The sequence below is a fragment of the Gracilinanus agilis genome, chromosome 4, assembly GCF_016433145.1.
Source record: "Gracilinanus agilis isolate LMUSP501 chromosome 4, AgileGrace, whole genome shotgun sequence".
Taxonomy (NCBI): domain Eukaryota; kingdom Metazoa; phylum Chordata; class Mammalia; order Didelphimorphia; family Didelphidae; genus Gracilinanus; species Gracilinanus agilis.
The window spans coordinates 83,237,549-83,252,522 of NC_058133.1; the positions used below are offsets into that span (position 1 = coordinate 83,237,549).

Sequence of the window (14,974 nt, forward strand, 5' to 3'; positions counted from 1 at the left end):
CAGGGAAATGTGAGTGCTTTGTGAAAAAAGGACTTCCTATCAGCACCAGAAATTGTGAGCTTTGTCACATATATATCTTCTAGGTGCGCTTTACTTACAAAACACTTTAAAATCTGAGCCCTTTCTTCCCAGGGATGCTACATGTATTTGTGGAAGGTTGAGCCCCTGGCTTTTGCTAGGAATATTTGTACAATTTTTACTATATTGCTATATACCATTTTAATATAAGCTTTTGCTAAGGCCAATTAAGCTTACAGTCATACTTGTTAACTGGAAGGACACTGGTGAGGGGCTTTTGAGCTATAATAGTAAGAGTAGCCACATATAGGGATTCTTCTAGAAACCTGGATAGTCACCCCCCCAGGGAATAACTCAGCTTATTAGAATGAATATAGATTGGGAGAGCAGTACCAGATTGGGGCTAAAATAAGAAACACTAGTCACATGGCAAGGTCAAGGAATTATAGGTGGGCAGCAAAAGTGCTCCAAGTAGTGAATTTTTGTGAAGATGTGACAAGTCTCACAAGATGGGCAAGTGTGGAGATTTGTGATCAGCATCCAGCATTGGAAGGAACTTTCCAACCAATAAGACAGGTTCATTTGAGTATATATAAAGGGGGAAAATAGGAAGAATGGTGATAGCCTGGCCAGTAAGAACACAACTATGAAAGGATGCCTTTATGGAAGAAGAGAATGGGTTAGGAAAAGAATTCGTTCCATTTTATTACATTATTTCAGGTGCCTACTTTATTGTTATCTTTCACTGGTTCCTCCAGGAGATGGAATGATGTTGTTCATCCTTCATTTTTGAAGAGGAACAATGACATTACAGGATGATATCTTGCATGTGAATTGGATATAAGTGAGACAGAGTTGCACAAAGTCATCAGCCTCACTCTCTTTTCCAGTCATCCAAGCCTAATGGCAATACAAATATCAGGACAACCTGACGATGACCCAGGATGCAGTGGATGACCTTGGTATCTTCCATGTCTAATGAAGTTTTTATCACTCCATGGCACCTGCCTCAGCTGCCTTCAAAGTCTTTGAGATAAATTGTTCTCATCTATCTACTTCACCAAGGGAAGTCTTCATATGCTTGGGGCAGACATCTCCCTAACTTGCCAATGGTACTTCTGGTTCTCCTGGAAGACTCCATGTAAGGTACCCAGGGACAGAGAGCATCTTCATTTTTGTCTTTTAATCTGAGTCACCACGAGCAAAATCGAAATACCTCAGGTTGAATTTACTTAATAATTATTTGGAAGACAGCGATGGTTGTGGTGAAAGATAGTTTGAGGAAGTGCTTCTATTTCAGTACAATATTGAGTTCAGAAAGGATTCTACAAAGTCTTTTCCAAGTATGAATGGAGAATATGAAACTAATGAATTGATAAGCCTCTTGTGTAGCCAAGAACAGCAGAACTATTTCACCTGGACTTAGGTAAGTGAGAAGAGTTCATTATTTTTTTAGAGTGTAGCATTAGTTTTTTCACATAGTAACAAGGTGTTAGCCCCAATTACAATGGGATGCTTTCTTCTATCTTTGTTAAATAAAGTCAGAGATTCACTGTTTTATTCATTAAGCACATGGAAGTTTATTCATGAAATTCACTCAAATTTTTTAAATAATATAAAAATAGAGACCCTTATTTCAAACATAGTTTTTAAAAATAAGTTAATTTAAATATACATTTAAATCACAGAAACAATCAATAAATGTAATCCCCAAAGACCCATCTGAAGTCCACAGTCATATTAAAAAACAAAGTTAACAATCAAGTTTCTTTAAAAAGGCAATTCTACAGGTAATGTTACTGGCACTCCTAAAATCACCTATATCTACTCAACAAACAAACAAAAACTTAAATCTTTATAAAACCCCTGAGTTGTCCCCTACTTTAACATCACCAAAGACATGAAAGACAACTTGTTTTCTAAATTATTACAATCACAATCTAGCTCTTGCCAGAACTCTTAGCACTAACTGTTCACAAGTGCAAATGATAGTAACAACCAAAGAAGGTAAAGATCTTGCTCTCATGATGCTTAAATGATAAGTTAAAAATTTTACGTTTGTAGATTTCATCATGCTCAGGGTAGAATGAGGTCTGCTATTGTTTCAATTACTTTAGGCAGAGATATGAGAAAAGTTCAGATAGTTATACCCCAATATTTACTACCCTAGTAAAAGTATACCTCATTTACATAATAGGTGGTTTCCTAAATATATACATGGAATCATATTTTCCAATGCTTTTCATTATAATTTTATATGCATTCTCAAAAAAAAATTCTGGGCCAAAAAAATAAAATCAGAATTAAAAATCACACTTAAGAGTATAATTTAAAATTTTAAATGCAATTTAAATGTAATTTTAAAAATCATACTCAAGAAGGCATTTTTATTAAAAATCAATTTTTAAAAAGTCATAATTTTTTAAAGAAAAAATAACTTCTAACTGAAACAAATGATAGTATTCTATAAATAAAATACAGTACTGTTGTTGTTCAGTCATTTCATTTGTATCCTGTAACACTTCAAGACTCCATCTGGGATTTTCTTGGCAAAGACAGCAAAGTAGTTTGCCACGTCCTTCTTCAGCTCATTTTACAGATGAGGAAACTGAGGCAAACAGGGTTAAGTGACTTGCCCACAGTCACACAACAGCAAATGTCTGAGACTGGATTTGAATCTAGGTCTTGCTGACTCTAAACCAGACGCTCTATCCACTGCACCACCCAAAATACAGTAGTTATCCACTAGTGGAAGAAAGAGACCTCATTTTATTGGAAAAGCATTCAGGAGTTCTTTTTATAAAAATCCATTCAGAACTGGTTACTTGGATCTTCTCTTTTTATATAGTCCTCTTCCTTTGACTTATTGGCCTTTTCCCAGTTATCATCAGAATTGGTGTTGAAGGTTTGGTATGAATGCAACTCTGTGCCCTTATAGTATAGACAGAGCATTTTGTTTCTTTAAAAATCTTTTCCCACCTTGGGATCCAGCTCTGGTCCCACCTCACCCCCAAGCTAAGCTGAGAAACAGCCCTTCCTTGGGGATTATTTTGACTTTGTTCAAGTAAAGTCCTAAAGATAAAACATAAGGAAGAAAAAAAAAGGGGGGGCCAAGTAGACCAAACAAGACCCTAGGAATGCAAAACTAGATGAGGAAGACACAAAGAGGAAAGCTCACTTCAGCAATATGGCAACAGCAAGGAAGGTTGCACAAGCACTATTCCTTGCAAATAGAAGACACTTGAGTGTTTGTTCAATGAAAAACTGAACGAAGAAGCAGTCAACATGGCAGATGGTAGGCCATCAAAAGGTGTCCAAATGGAGACCACCTGATTATTTAAGTAAAAAAGGCATAGGAGTATTTAAGAGGACGTGATGAATTTGTAAATATCAAATATACTCTTAAAAAACCCCTTACCTTCTCTCTTAGAATCAGTATCTATTCTAGGGCAAAAGAGCAGTAAAGACTAGAAAATTGGGGTCTTTAGTCACTTTAGACTTGTCCAGGGTTACACAGATAAAAAGATTTGAACCCGTCTCCCAACTGCTAAATAGTAAGAGACAATCTGAGAAAACAAAGTTTATGTAAAAATATAACAACATTCTTGGTTTTTTGCCCAAATCCAGTTTTGTAACAGATCATGCTTGAGAAATTATCTATGGACCAGCCTTAAGCACATGACATTGTGCTATATAGTATACACAACACTTTGAAGAAATAATGTCCCTGTCCTGCAGGGACTCTAATATACCATACTAAACACAATAAAAATAAAAGTGTTATATATGCATATAGCAAACTACAATAAAAGTGTTTTGCATATTGCTGGTAAAGTAATATAAAAATGATTTTTAGATAAAAGGTGATATTTTAAGGCAAATTGTTCTTCCAGGAATTTTGCAGCTAATTCTCTTCTTGGCCTTGCCATTCAGATATTTCCAGAGGAAGCTACTGCCACAGTTTCAAATAGATTCATCTGATATTTTCAAATGATTAATGGCAGCAAAAGGTAGTGAGAAAAACAACCAAAAAACCAACCCAAAATTTCATCTGCACCTTCAAATCTTGGAATACCAGAGATTGTAAACTGACTCACTCCATGAGGAAATGTCCATTAGCCAGAAAACTTCAAAGGTTTCCAATTCAGTTGTCTGTTAGTCTAAAATGATACTTTTTGACATGGTGCAGTAGAAAATGAGTTGATCTTGGAGTTACAGGATCTCATTTCTTTCATTCTTTCTTTCTTTAAACCCTTACCTTCTGTCTTGGAATCAATACTGTGTAGTGATTCCAAGACAGAAGAGTGGTAAGAGCTAGGCAATGGGGGTCAAGTGACTTGCCCAGGGTCACACAGGTAGGAAGTATCTGAGGCCAGATTTGAACCTAGAACTTCCCGTCTCTAGGCCTGGCTCTCAATTCACTGAGCCACCTACCTGCCCCCTAGGATCTAATTTCAAATTGTGCCTCTGCTACTCTGTTTGTGAATGACCTGAGGCATGTCATTTTAATCTCCTGGGGCCTCAGTTTCCTCCTCTATTAAATGAGGGAACTGGACTAGAGGAGTCCTGAGGTCCCTTCCAGCTCTAGTTCTATGATCCTTTGATTTGGATGTCTGGTGTTGCTTTAATATTTTTGGTTCATTGCATTTTGTAATGTTTCCAGGTTGTTATGAATAACACAAGGTGATGCAAATTTGGAACCTGAAAACATGTTAGGAGAGCACTTTGAATTTCAAAGAGTTAAGTGCCACCTATATATCATCTTTAAAAGGTAGTGTAGTGACTCACAGAGCTTTGCAATATAAATAATAGTGATAACAAAGATCTAATAAATACTTTACAGTTTTTCTTGTCTTAACACAATCTGATTTATCAAGAGGAACCCCAAAAATAGTTTTTCCCTCTCAAATTCAAGAAGGAAACAATTGTCTTTAAAACAACAATCAAAATCCCCACTTATGTGAATAATTTCTCCGCAACAGGAGTACTTACTACCTTCTGTTACAGAAGATATCAAGTAACATTTGGAGCTTCTTGTAAATATTCATAAATAGATAACTTAAAGAAATATTTTACATAAATAAATAAATATACTCTATAGATGTTTATAGTTCAGTTGAGCGTTCTTTTAGCAGCACTGTGGGATTGATGTCATCTAGTCCCGAGTTTGACGAGCTGGCATTAATAGTGGCTGTTTTGGTGGATTGGGAGTCTTGAACACTGAATGCAGTGAAGGGACATCCCTTCACGTTATTGCAGATAAGTGACTGGATAGAAGCTGTTTTGATAATGTCAAAACCTACATTTCCACCAAAAGTGCTAGGCTTCCAGTACTCAGGGGAGCAGATTGGGTTACCCATGAGTCCTTTGAGGGAGAAGGGTGCTCCAAGTTCTACCAAGGTCTCTCCAAAGATGGCGCCTGGACGAGGTTTCTCCACCAGAAGAGCAGGATATAACTCCATAGCATCGATATCACCATAGACGGCTTCCAGCTCAGCAGCCATTTCTTTCTCTCCTGTAATGATCAGAAAAAATGATTTGATACATAGTAAATGGCTCAAACTAGCATTTTGTCAGTTTGTTTCTACAATTCTTGTCACTTAATATCCCTACTTTCTTTTTTACCTGTCAGTTCTTCAAATGAGCTAAAAGGTTTGAGCATGAAGCGCTTTCGGTATTCATTTAGAGATTGATATTTCATTTGTCTACTCTGGTCAATTGAAGCAATGGCGACTTTCTGTACTGCAGCTGGAACGTTCTTGCCGCCGGCAACCTGTTGAAATAGAATAACATGATAAATGAAAATATTAAGTAAATTACAACGTAGTTTTATTCTGGGATTCTGCATAGCTCTTGCCTCAAAGCTAGGTATGACATTTTCTCAGATAAAAGCTCAGGCAAATTTTAGAAGGGAGCTTTAAATCAGGTGTGTTTTTTTGCTTTGTTTTGTTTTGTTTTTAAACCCTTACCTTCTGTGTTAGAATGTATACTAACTTGGTTCTAAGGCAGAAGAGTTGTAAGGGCAAGGCAATTGGGGCTAAGTGACTTGACTAGAATTACACAACTAACTCAATAGCTGAGGCCATAACTGAACCCAGGACCTCCCTTCTCCAGGTCTGGAGCTTTTGTATTAGTCTAAAAGTGGCAGCTGAGAATGAATTTAGATATTTTAAACTTATGTAAATGAAATCAATATTCAAATTAGTAATGTTGGTAGTAAGATAAAAGAAAGGTCTTTATAAGATCTGACCATTAGTCATTTCTAAAATAAACTTAGAATTTTCCTCTGATATTAGGAAAATCAAAGTGATCCCATAGGAAATATAATTACTTATTGTTATCCTCTGAATAACCATAAGAATAAAGCCATAGGTGCATTAGGGATCCTGAAGACCCCAAAAGTTCTAGTTCCTTACCCGGCCAGCATTTTGTTTGGAGAATGATTCCACCATTTGAGAAATTCCGTGTTTCAGTAATATAGAGTTGTTGTAGAGGAACTGCTGAAAACTATATTCTTGGTCCTTGATTTGGAAGGTATCAGGGAGCAGAGGGTGCCAATGGTAGAGGGTGTTAAACTCAGCAGCAATTCGGTTTTGGTACTGGAATTGCTGGTTGAACAGCAGTTCTGGGTCAAATTTCAGTTTGAAGTGATAACCACTCAAGTGTTGGACATAATCTTCAATCACGATCTTAATAGTCTCACCTATTTACATAAAACAAAATTAAACAAAATGATTAAACCAAAATACTGTGAGTTTCTTTCTCTCTGTCTGAAAATGTTAAAGATCTTTAGCCTTAGGAGAAAGCTTTAGGATGGTTTTCTTATTGCTTTTTCCCATTCCCTTTATTTGATGCACCTTATCCTATTTTGCTTAGCCAAATAGAATTGACTCTTATTTAATGCAGTGAGAGGCCATGTGGTAGAGGGGATAAGGGACTAGCCCTAGAAGAACTGGGTTCAGGTACATTCTCTGACATATACTGTCTGTATGATCTTGGGCAAATCATTTAACATCTTGGTATTTGAGATGATTCTCTAAATCTACAAATTAGAGAGCAGTAGCTTTGGTAGAAGGAACTTGTACCAATTTAAGATGGATTGATAGAAGGAACTTCCTCACTGGGGACTTTCTCATGCCAGCAAAATCACAGGTCTGGACTGAAAATACTCAGTGAACAAGAATAATGTATCATTATAGGAGAAAATGGCCCACTGCGTCTGTTTCACTTGAATTAATATGGAACATATTTTCTTGTAGCATATCCCAAGATCCCTTCAAAATAAGCTGAATATATCCTAACATGGGAAGCTAATCCATCCTTATTCATCTAAAATACCTTGAAGCAAAAATATGGTGCTATAAAACTATTACTTTGTTCATATCATTTTCTATCATGGCTTACCTATCAATATCAGTCTGCTGGTTTGGAACAACCGCTCATCATCCCACTCAGGATGTTCTTGTTTAAGGATGTCACACACTCGGTTATGTTCCCGAAGATATATTGTAGCATACATCATCAAACCTGGAACTAGACCAAATACTTCTTGCCCAACAGCAAATTTCAGATGTTCAGGGATATGAGGTGGGTAGATCATTTCTACCTCAGTATCTTTCACTAAGGGTGGATATACTTCTCCATCAATTACCTAAAAAAAATATAAAATAAAGAACTAAAGATTAAGAAGAAAATAAGCACTTAAAGATGAAGATAATTTTTGTAACAGGGAAAATTATTCAGGCTTAGAAGAAGTGCCATATACAAATTTTAATACTATATCTGCACTTTTTGGTTAACATCTAAGTTTTATACCCTAAACAAAACATACCTGATATTTCATTTTTCCATCCTTGAAAAGTCGCAGTTTATGTTGTCTATCCATAGTTTCTCCATAAACATTATTTAAATCAACCTAAAAAATAATTGGGGGAAAATTAAATTAGCTGCTGCTTAAAAGGTTGCATTTTACTTATAAAATGTCAATTTTGGAATTGTTATTCATATACTTTTATGATTATTAAAGTTGTTAGGCAGTCATTTAAATCATTACCCATTAGAAAATGTAGTTTTAAAATTTAATGATCATTTTTCTCACAAGAAATTCATTTGTAATAAATAGATCTTTTATAATTATGTAGATTAAATTGTTTCACTAATGGAGGCAGAAACCTAATTTTGCTTAATAGTTTTATTTCCCACAAATTTATGAATTATCTCAGAAATATATAGGGTCTATTAAATAGGTAAAAAGAAAAGTGCCAGTGACCTAAACTTTTAGAAGGATTATACTAATATTGTGCACAGAAATTCTTAAAGAAGTCATTTATAGCTATATTCAAATGTTGAATGAAAATTATTTTAAAATATGACAGTTAAGGTTCTGAATGCCTTGAGAGGAAATTTTTGGAAACATTTAAAACTGAAAATACAAGGTCTTTAGGACAAGTCAAAGGAAATGAGTCCCAATGGCAGAAGTAGAAGATGTGGATAAAAGTTGCAAAGTGGCAAATTTAGGATTGGCATAAGGAAAAAAAACAAAAATTTCCTAGGATTCAAAGCTAAATAAAAATGGAAAGGTCTGCTTGGGTGGGAAGTGAGAAGGGTTATATCACCCTCTCATGAGGTTGTCAAACAAGGAATGAAAAGTCATTTGTGGACATGCTCTAGATGGGTTTCTTCTTCTTCTTCTTTTTTTAAAAAACACCCTCACCTCCCATCTTAGAATCAATATTGTGTATTAGTTCTAAGGCGGAAGAATGGTAAGGGCTAGGCAATGGGGGTTAAGTGACTTGCCCAGGGTCACACAGCCAGGAAGTGTCTGAGATCACATTTGAACCCAGGACCTCCTATCTCTAGGCCTGGCTCTCAATCCGCTGAGCCACCCAGCTGCCCCCAGATGGGCATATTTTACAGATAGTTGTTGGACTTTGTGGCCTCTGTAATTCTGTGATCATGCTCTGAAGTATGAAAAGTAGAAAAACTGCACTAAGATGGACATCAAAGGAAGAGACATGGCAATTATAATAATGGTTGCATGTATGAAACACTTTTAAACATTTAACTTATTTATATTTTCTAAGCCCTTCAAACAGAAATCACATTTTTTTTCAATATGGGCAATTATTGTGATTTCATAGCAATAATTTTCATTTAACTCTTTATTCTCTGGACTTACCCCATGTCCTAGACCTTTAGTGAAGGCTGGGCCTCTGTGATGGTCTGTCTTAAAGAACTGGTGAGTGAAATGTTGAGCGAAGAATGCAAACATCATATTTGAGCCTTGGGGATCAGGAATAAACTTCCTTCTCAGAAGAAATTTTTCCACAATCTCTTTGGATTCCGGAAGCTGCTTTTTACCTATAAAAGGATGAATCTCAGTTTATAATCTCATATTTTTGAGCAAGCAGCCCTGAATTATCAGTTTTCTATGATATCCTTTTCTTCTAAGATGGAAAATTTTGTGAAGAAGACCTGTAGCATAATTAGCAAACTGCATTCATTCTTTTAGTCAATCTCATTAAGACCAGATAATTTCAACTAAGCAGAGTTAAACAAATTATTCACTAAAGTGGAATTTTCCAAAACTTGTGATTCTCAGTTATACTAAAATTTAATCTCATGTAATGGTTTATGCCAAATGATAATGTATATTTTAATAAGAATACCAAATAATGGAGTTGGATGATAGTTTTACAAATAGATTAAATAATCTCTTTAAATTATTCCAAAAGTCTAATTTCATAGTTCAAATCTAAATCTCTCAATGCACTTTAGCAAATAAATGGAATTTGAGATTGCATCTTACCTTTTACACCCATTGGAGTTGGGCAGTCATCGCCCACTGGGGGAAGAGCTCTAGTGTAGTATGAGATATTAGAAAAGGCTTCCCAACTTTTGTAACCATAGTGAACATTATACGTTGGTGGACTTTCAATTAAATGTGCTCTTGCTGAAATTAAAAGAGAAAACATACCTCAGCCATTTCCACAGGCAGCATTTTTTATATTTCTTTGTTTTATCTACTGAAACAGCAGTATAAATCTGACTTTAACTATGGTAACAGAGAAAACTATTTTAAAAAGAAAACTATCCCCCGAAGTTACAAATTTTGAAAATTTTAGGTCAAAGGTTTGAATTACATATAAAATGGTAAAAGATGTTAAAAACACCCCTTTCAAGGTAGGGTCTGAACTAAAGGAAGCTATACTTTTATAAAACATATAAGAATAACTCTATTCACTATTCAACTGGCTTTTGACTGATGTGTTCTAGTCATTTTTTATTTTAAAATTAGGAAGAATATTTTTGGATATTTTATTATATATATATAAATAATGCTGAAATATTTATTTAGTAACCCATAACATCGCAGTTTTATTTACAGTTGTCCAAGCCCTTAGAGAAAAAAACTAAGATACTTACATATCAACACATATCTCATCACGAAGTCACGAAGGAAGGGGATATTGTTAACTATATTCCACACTCCCTTGAAGTGGGTGAGGATGTAGTGAACTGTGTCTGGAGTGGGTTTCAGCATCAATTTTAGCCTTGTCAGAAACTCAGCTGTAATAGTGGTAGGGGGAAAAAAGGAGCCAATTGAATATTGATTGTCTCTTCTCTATGAATCATTTCAAAATTATGGAACTTTAGAAGGAAACTTACGAGTTGTACAATTTTCTCCATAGAATCCTGTCCTGGTACAGTCACATTGGTATCGGTCAATTCCTGTGGTCATACATACACCTCGGTTTTGACATGGGTTTGAGCAGCAAGGATTTGCTAAAATGAAAAGAGGCTGAATAAGTGAACAGTACCTTCAATCCCCTCATCTTTACTTCATTTCTTTATTTTATGGGATATTATAAGCCAATTTCACAACTACAAACAGATAGAAATAGTTAAGGAAAGATGGTATTTAAATTGTGCCGTTTGGAATTGAGAACATCTAAATCACATATAGTTAGACCAATACTTATGTCTAAATGAGAACAAATACCCAAATAAGGATAAACGAATTTGGTTGGGTCTACTATGTTAGAACCCTTTAAAAAGGAAAATGACCTGCTCTTAAAATATTTTGGCAACCTGGCTGACAAAAACAAAAACAAAACGGATGAATAACACCTTCAAACCCACCAACCCAAAGAATATTCAAGTTGCAGGGATCCGGGGAAAGCCGCGGCTGAGCGGCAGCAGAAGCTAATCCTGCTCACCTGGACAACCAGGGAGCGTCTCAAGAACTTACCGGCTTGGCTAAGCGATAGCGCAATAGACCCGAAGAGTAAGAAGCGTGCGATCGTTTTCATCATCACGGCGGAGGGCGGAGCGATACCAGTAGAGAAAGTCCTCTCGCTTTCCTGTCACTCTTGCTCCTGCTTTTCCGAACTAGCAGAATGCCTGGCGGCCCCTCTACTTTAAGGCAATCAAGCTACCCACGTGATGAGACGACGCGCTTCCGCCTGGTTGCGAAAGCGTCTGTTTCTCGTAGGTGGGTGGTGGGGGTGCCTCACGTATACTGGAGGCGTCTGCTTCCTACCCCCATCTCTCGGGACTACCAGCCACTTTTCTCCTCCCTAAATGACCTTTCTCTTTGCCTGCTGGAGGCAAGCTATGGTCTCAGCCAGTGGGAACCGGGAAGAACCGTGCGCAGGCGGCGGTGACCAGGGGATGGGGGGACGCAGTATCCTGAGGCCATCTGGTTGCCCATCTCGCGTCCTCATCAGTCCACCAGCAGATGTCCTGGAGAGGCCGCCAAGTGCTTGGGACGCGCCCTCAGCATCCCGGCACCGCATCCCGGGGGAGTTGTCTGGGGTCTCAAAGCAAGGACGGAATTTAGGGGAGGGGCGCCTTTTCCCCTGGAAATTTGTGAATTCCCCAACTGCTATGTATGTGTGACCCTGCCTCCGTGTATTGTATGTATCTGACAAAAGATTTAATAGCAAAAGATATACAGTGTGGCTGTATGGCCTGCAGGTAATACATCATTTATGTATTCCTTATCTTTGGTAACCAGTTAATATATTTGGATGGCAGGATTCCTTTTAATAGTTATAATATGTCAAACTAGAATATTTTCAGAAGTAAATATATACCATATAAGTATGTTGTGCAAAGAAATCCAAGTTTCCCCCCCACACACTTTAACAATTTTAAATATTACCCGAAATAGTGAACCATATTCTAGTTAATTGTGAGTGACAACAAAAGTAATGGAAAAATTCTTCTCTGTCATCTGTCATATCTATATCTCCAAGACAAAAGTAAGCATCATGCTATAGACATTTACATTTGATTCATCCTGGAAGTTAATGCAATCTTATGTAAGCTTCCATACATGTCTCTGCCAACAAATTGTAATTCTGAATTATAACACAGGTATTTGGTTTGAGAGCTAGCATGATAATAAGCAAATATTGAACATTTATATTTTTAGGGCACTGATATTATAATCATGCATAAAGATTCTTTGAGATCTAGTTAAACACTATTCTAGAAATTTAATATTCATGAGAGAGAGAGAGAGAGAGAGAGAGAGAGAGAGAGAGAGAGAGAGAGAGAGAGCAAAAGTATGTATTAACAAAGCTTCCTTGTATGGCCCTGCCAGAGTACTGTTATTCTGAGCTCCAACACAAGAATTTATCAACTGGGTTATTATGATCATCAGTAAACTTTATTTAGTATCTCTTTTTAAGGCTTTGTGCTATGTGATCCTGGCCATGTCAACTAAATTTTTCAGTGTTCTAAATCCAGAAGACTATCAGAGTATAGAAGAAAAGGTACTGATCAGCATTGATAGCAAGAACTTTTTCATCCAATTTTCTTGTATTGTACCACTGAAATCACAGTTCAAGTCCTTATTCTCTCTCTTTCTGTTTCTCTTGCCTTTCTCTCTCCTCTGTTTCTCTCCTTTCCTCTCCTTTCCTCTCCCTTCCATCTCTGATTTTCCTGTCTCTCTCCTCTCTTTCTCTTCTCTTCTATTTTTCTTTTTCCTGTCTTTCCTGTTTCTCTTCTCTATCTTTGTTTCTCTCTCTTCCTCTGTCTTTTCCTCCTTTCTCTTCTCTTCTCTTCTCTTCTCTTCCTGTATCTTTGTATACACACATAGGTGCATGTATGAGACTGTACTTGTATGTGTTCATATTTGTAAATGTATAGATATGATTCAAAGATGAGAGTACATAGAGCTGTGAAGGGGTGGGGTGGGGTAAGCCATAATTCTTTGGCTTTTTACTAGAGGCCCAAGATAGAATTTGAACCCCAGGTCATGATGGAAATCCAATGTAATAACTGCTGATGGAAATATAATAAATAATCTAGTGTAATCTAGATCTAACCTCCTATGAAGTAGGAAAGCTCATCTGGAAGAGTGTAATATTAGTCAATTAGTCCAGAGGCCAGCATCTCATTTAATGTTGGAAAATACTTATTAGTTTTGCATGAAAGGTTTTTTAACACCCTTTGGAAGTAAAACCTTCAGGAATCAGACAGTGGCAACTCTCAAAGATTTGAGACATAACCATGGTATATTCTCTTTCTACTGAAAATTTAAGATGTAAATTCCAAAAAAAATTGTCAGGTGGCAAAAAAGCTAAATCCTTAACTAGTTAAGTAGCAGTATTTCCTTAAATAGTGTACTAGAGTCAAACTACAGATAAATTAATTTACTCAAAGAAAAATAAGACCCAGTACCTAACCTCAAAACATTTAAATCTAGTGACATTTAATCCATATTCTGGCCTTTTTTTTTTTGAGTTGCCACTCAAAATAACTTTTATCCAAAAAATCTTTCCAGGGCTCAGGAGTTACTTTCATGATTAGAGATATTTTGTTATTCTAGGAAATGACCAAAAGAAAAGATTCCTTGAAGAGAAAACTAGATTTTTCACCAAATCAGAATCCAAAATTTGAAAAAACAATCTAGTAAATTAGTAAATTTGACTTTTACAGGAAAATCATATAGATATGTAAATTTCTCCTGAGGGGAGGGAGGAACTCCAAAAATTTCCAAATTTAATCGGCAAGATAATGAGACATGTTTTATGTAGCAAAAATGGAAAAATACTGCAAAATGCTGAAAGGGATCATGAGGTGACTCAGGAGCATGAAAGCATCATTGTAGCTAGTTTTATATAGTTTGTTTTACTGTTTTATAAGATGGGGGGAGGAAGACAGAGAATTGCAGTGAAAACTCCAGTTAAATTATGGCTATAGCAGCTATAACCTTATTTTTGAGGGGTGGTATTTGTGTATTTGTACAGATGTATAGATATGTGAATATATGTAATCTTCAGATTTCATAACTATACAGATTATATGTATAAAGTATATAAACAATGTGTAATAAATACAAATACATATATTCTATAAAATCATGAACTCTCATTTATTCATTCTTAAAACTTAAGGGAAGGATCCTTGATTTTTAAGGGGCAATAAGAATGATTTTTGAAACTCTTCTTGAGAGTTCTATTGAATTTTATTGCCCCATTCTATTTTGTGAACTTTTATGAATTTTTCCCTGAGTTACTATGAAGATGATTTAAAAACCCCTTACCTTCTGTAAGAGTTGATATTGATTCTAAGCAGCAAGGGCCATGCAGTTGAGGTCAAGTGACTTGTCCAGAGTCACACAGGTAGAAAGTGTCTGAGGTCAGATTTGAACCAGGTGCTCCCGACTCCAGAGCTGGCACTCAAAGATGATTTTCTGGTGCCTTGAAGACATTTCTTTCATGTTACCAACTCAATATAATTTCATAATAATATAAATATAATTTCACATTTTCAAGCTGTTCATCCTGTATTAAAACTTGCCTCTGATATCTGAAAGGAAATATGGTTAACATTTATATATTGCAAGATTCAAACTATGACAGACTGTTGACTTGATATGATTTGACAAGAAGATCAACAAAGATTTTTCTAAGTACAAATTTGTCTAAATTCAAGTATAGTT

At 36.0% G+C, this 14,974-nt stretch overlaps 1 protein-coding gene and 1 pseudogene across 1 annotated transcript; both read right to left on the reverse strand.

The window, feature by feature from the left end:
• LOC123245924 overlaps window positions 1-991 on the reverse strand; it is a 12,760-nt pseudogene extending 11,769 nt beyond the window's left edge.
• A 4,132-nt stretch (window positions 992-5,123) lies between these two features.
• PTGS2 (prostaglandin-endoperoxide synthase 2) lies at window positions 5,124-11,333 on the reverse strand. Its single transcript, XM_044673396.1, has 10 exons — window positions 11,270-11,333; window positions 10,687-10,803; window positions 10,444-10,587; window positions 9,827-9,970; window positions 9,197-9,378; window positions 7,850-7,933; window positions 7,423-7,669; window positions 6,435-6,721; window positions 5,644-5,791; window positions 5,124-5,533 (listed from the first exon to the last, which is right to left on the reverse strand). Exons 1-10 carry the CDS (start codon window positions 11,331-11,333, stop codon window positions 5,124-5,126), a joined length of 1,827 nt encoding a protein of 608 aa, XP_044529331.1.
• Between the last annotated feature and the right edge of the window lie 3,641 nt (window positions 11,334-14,974).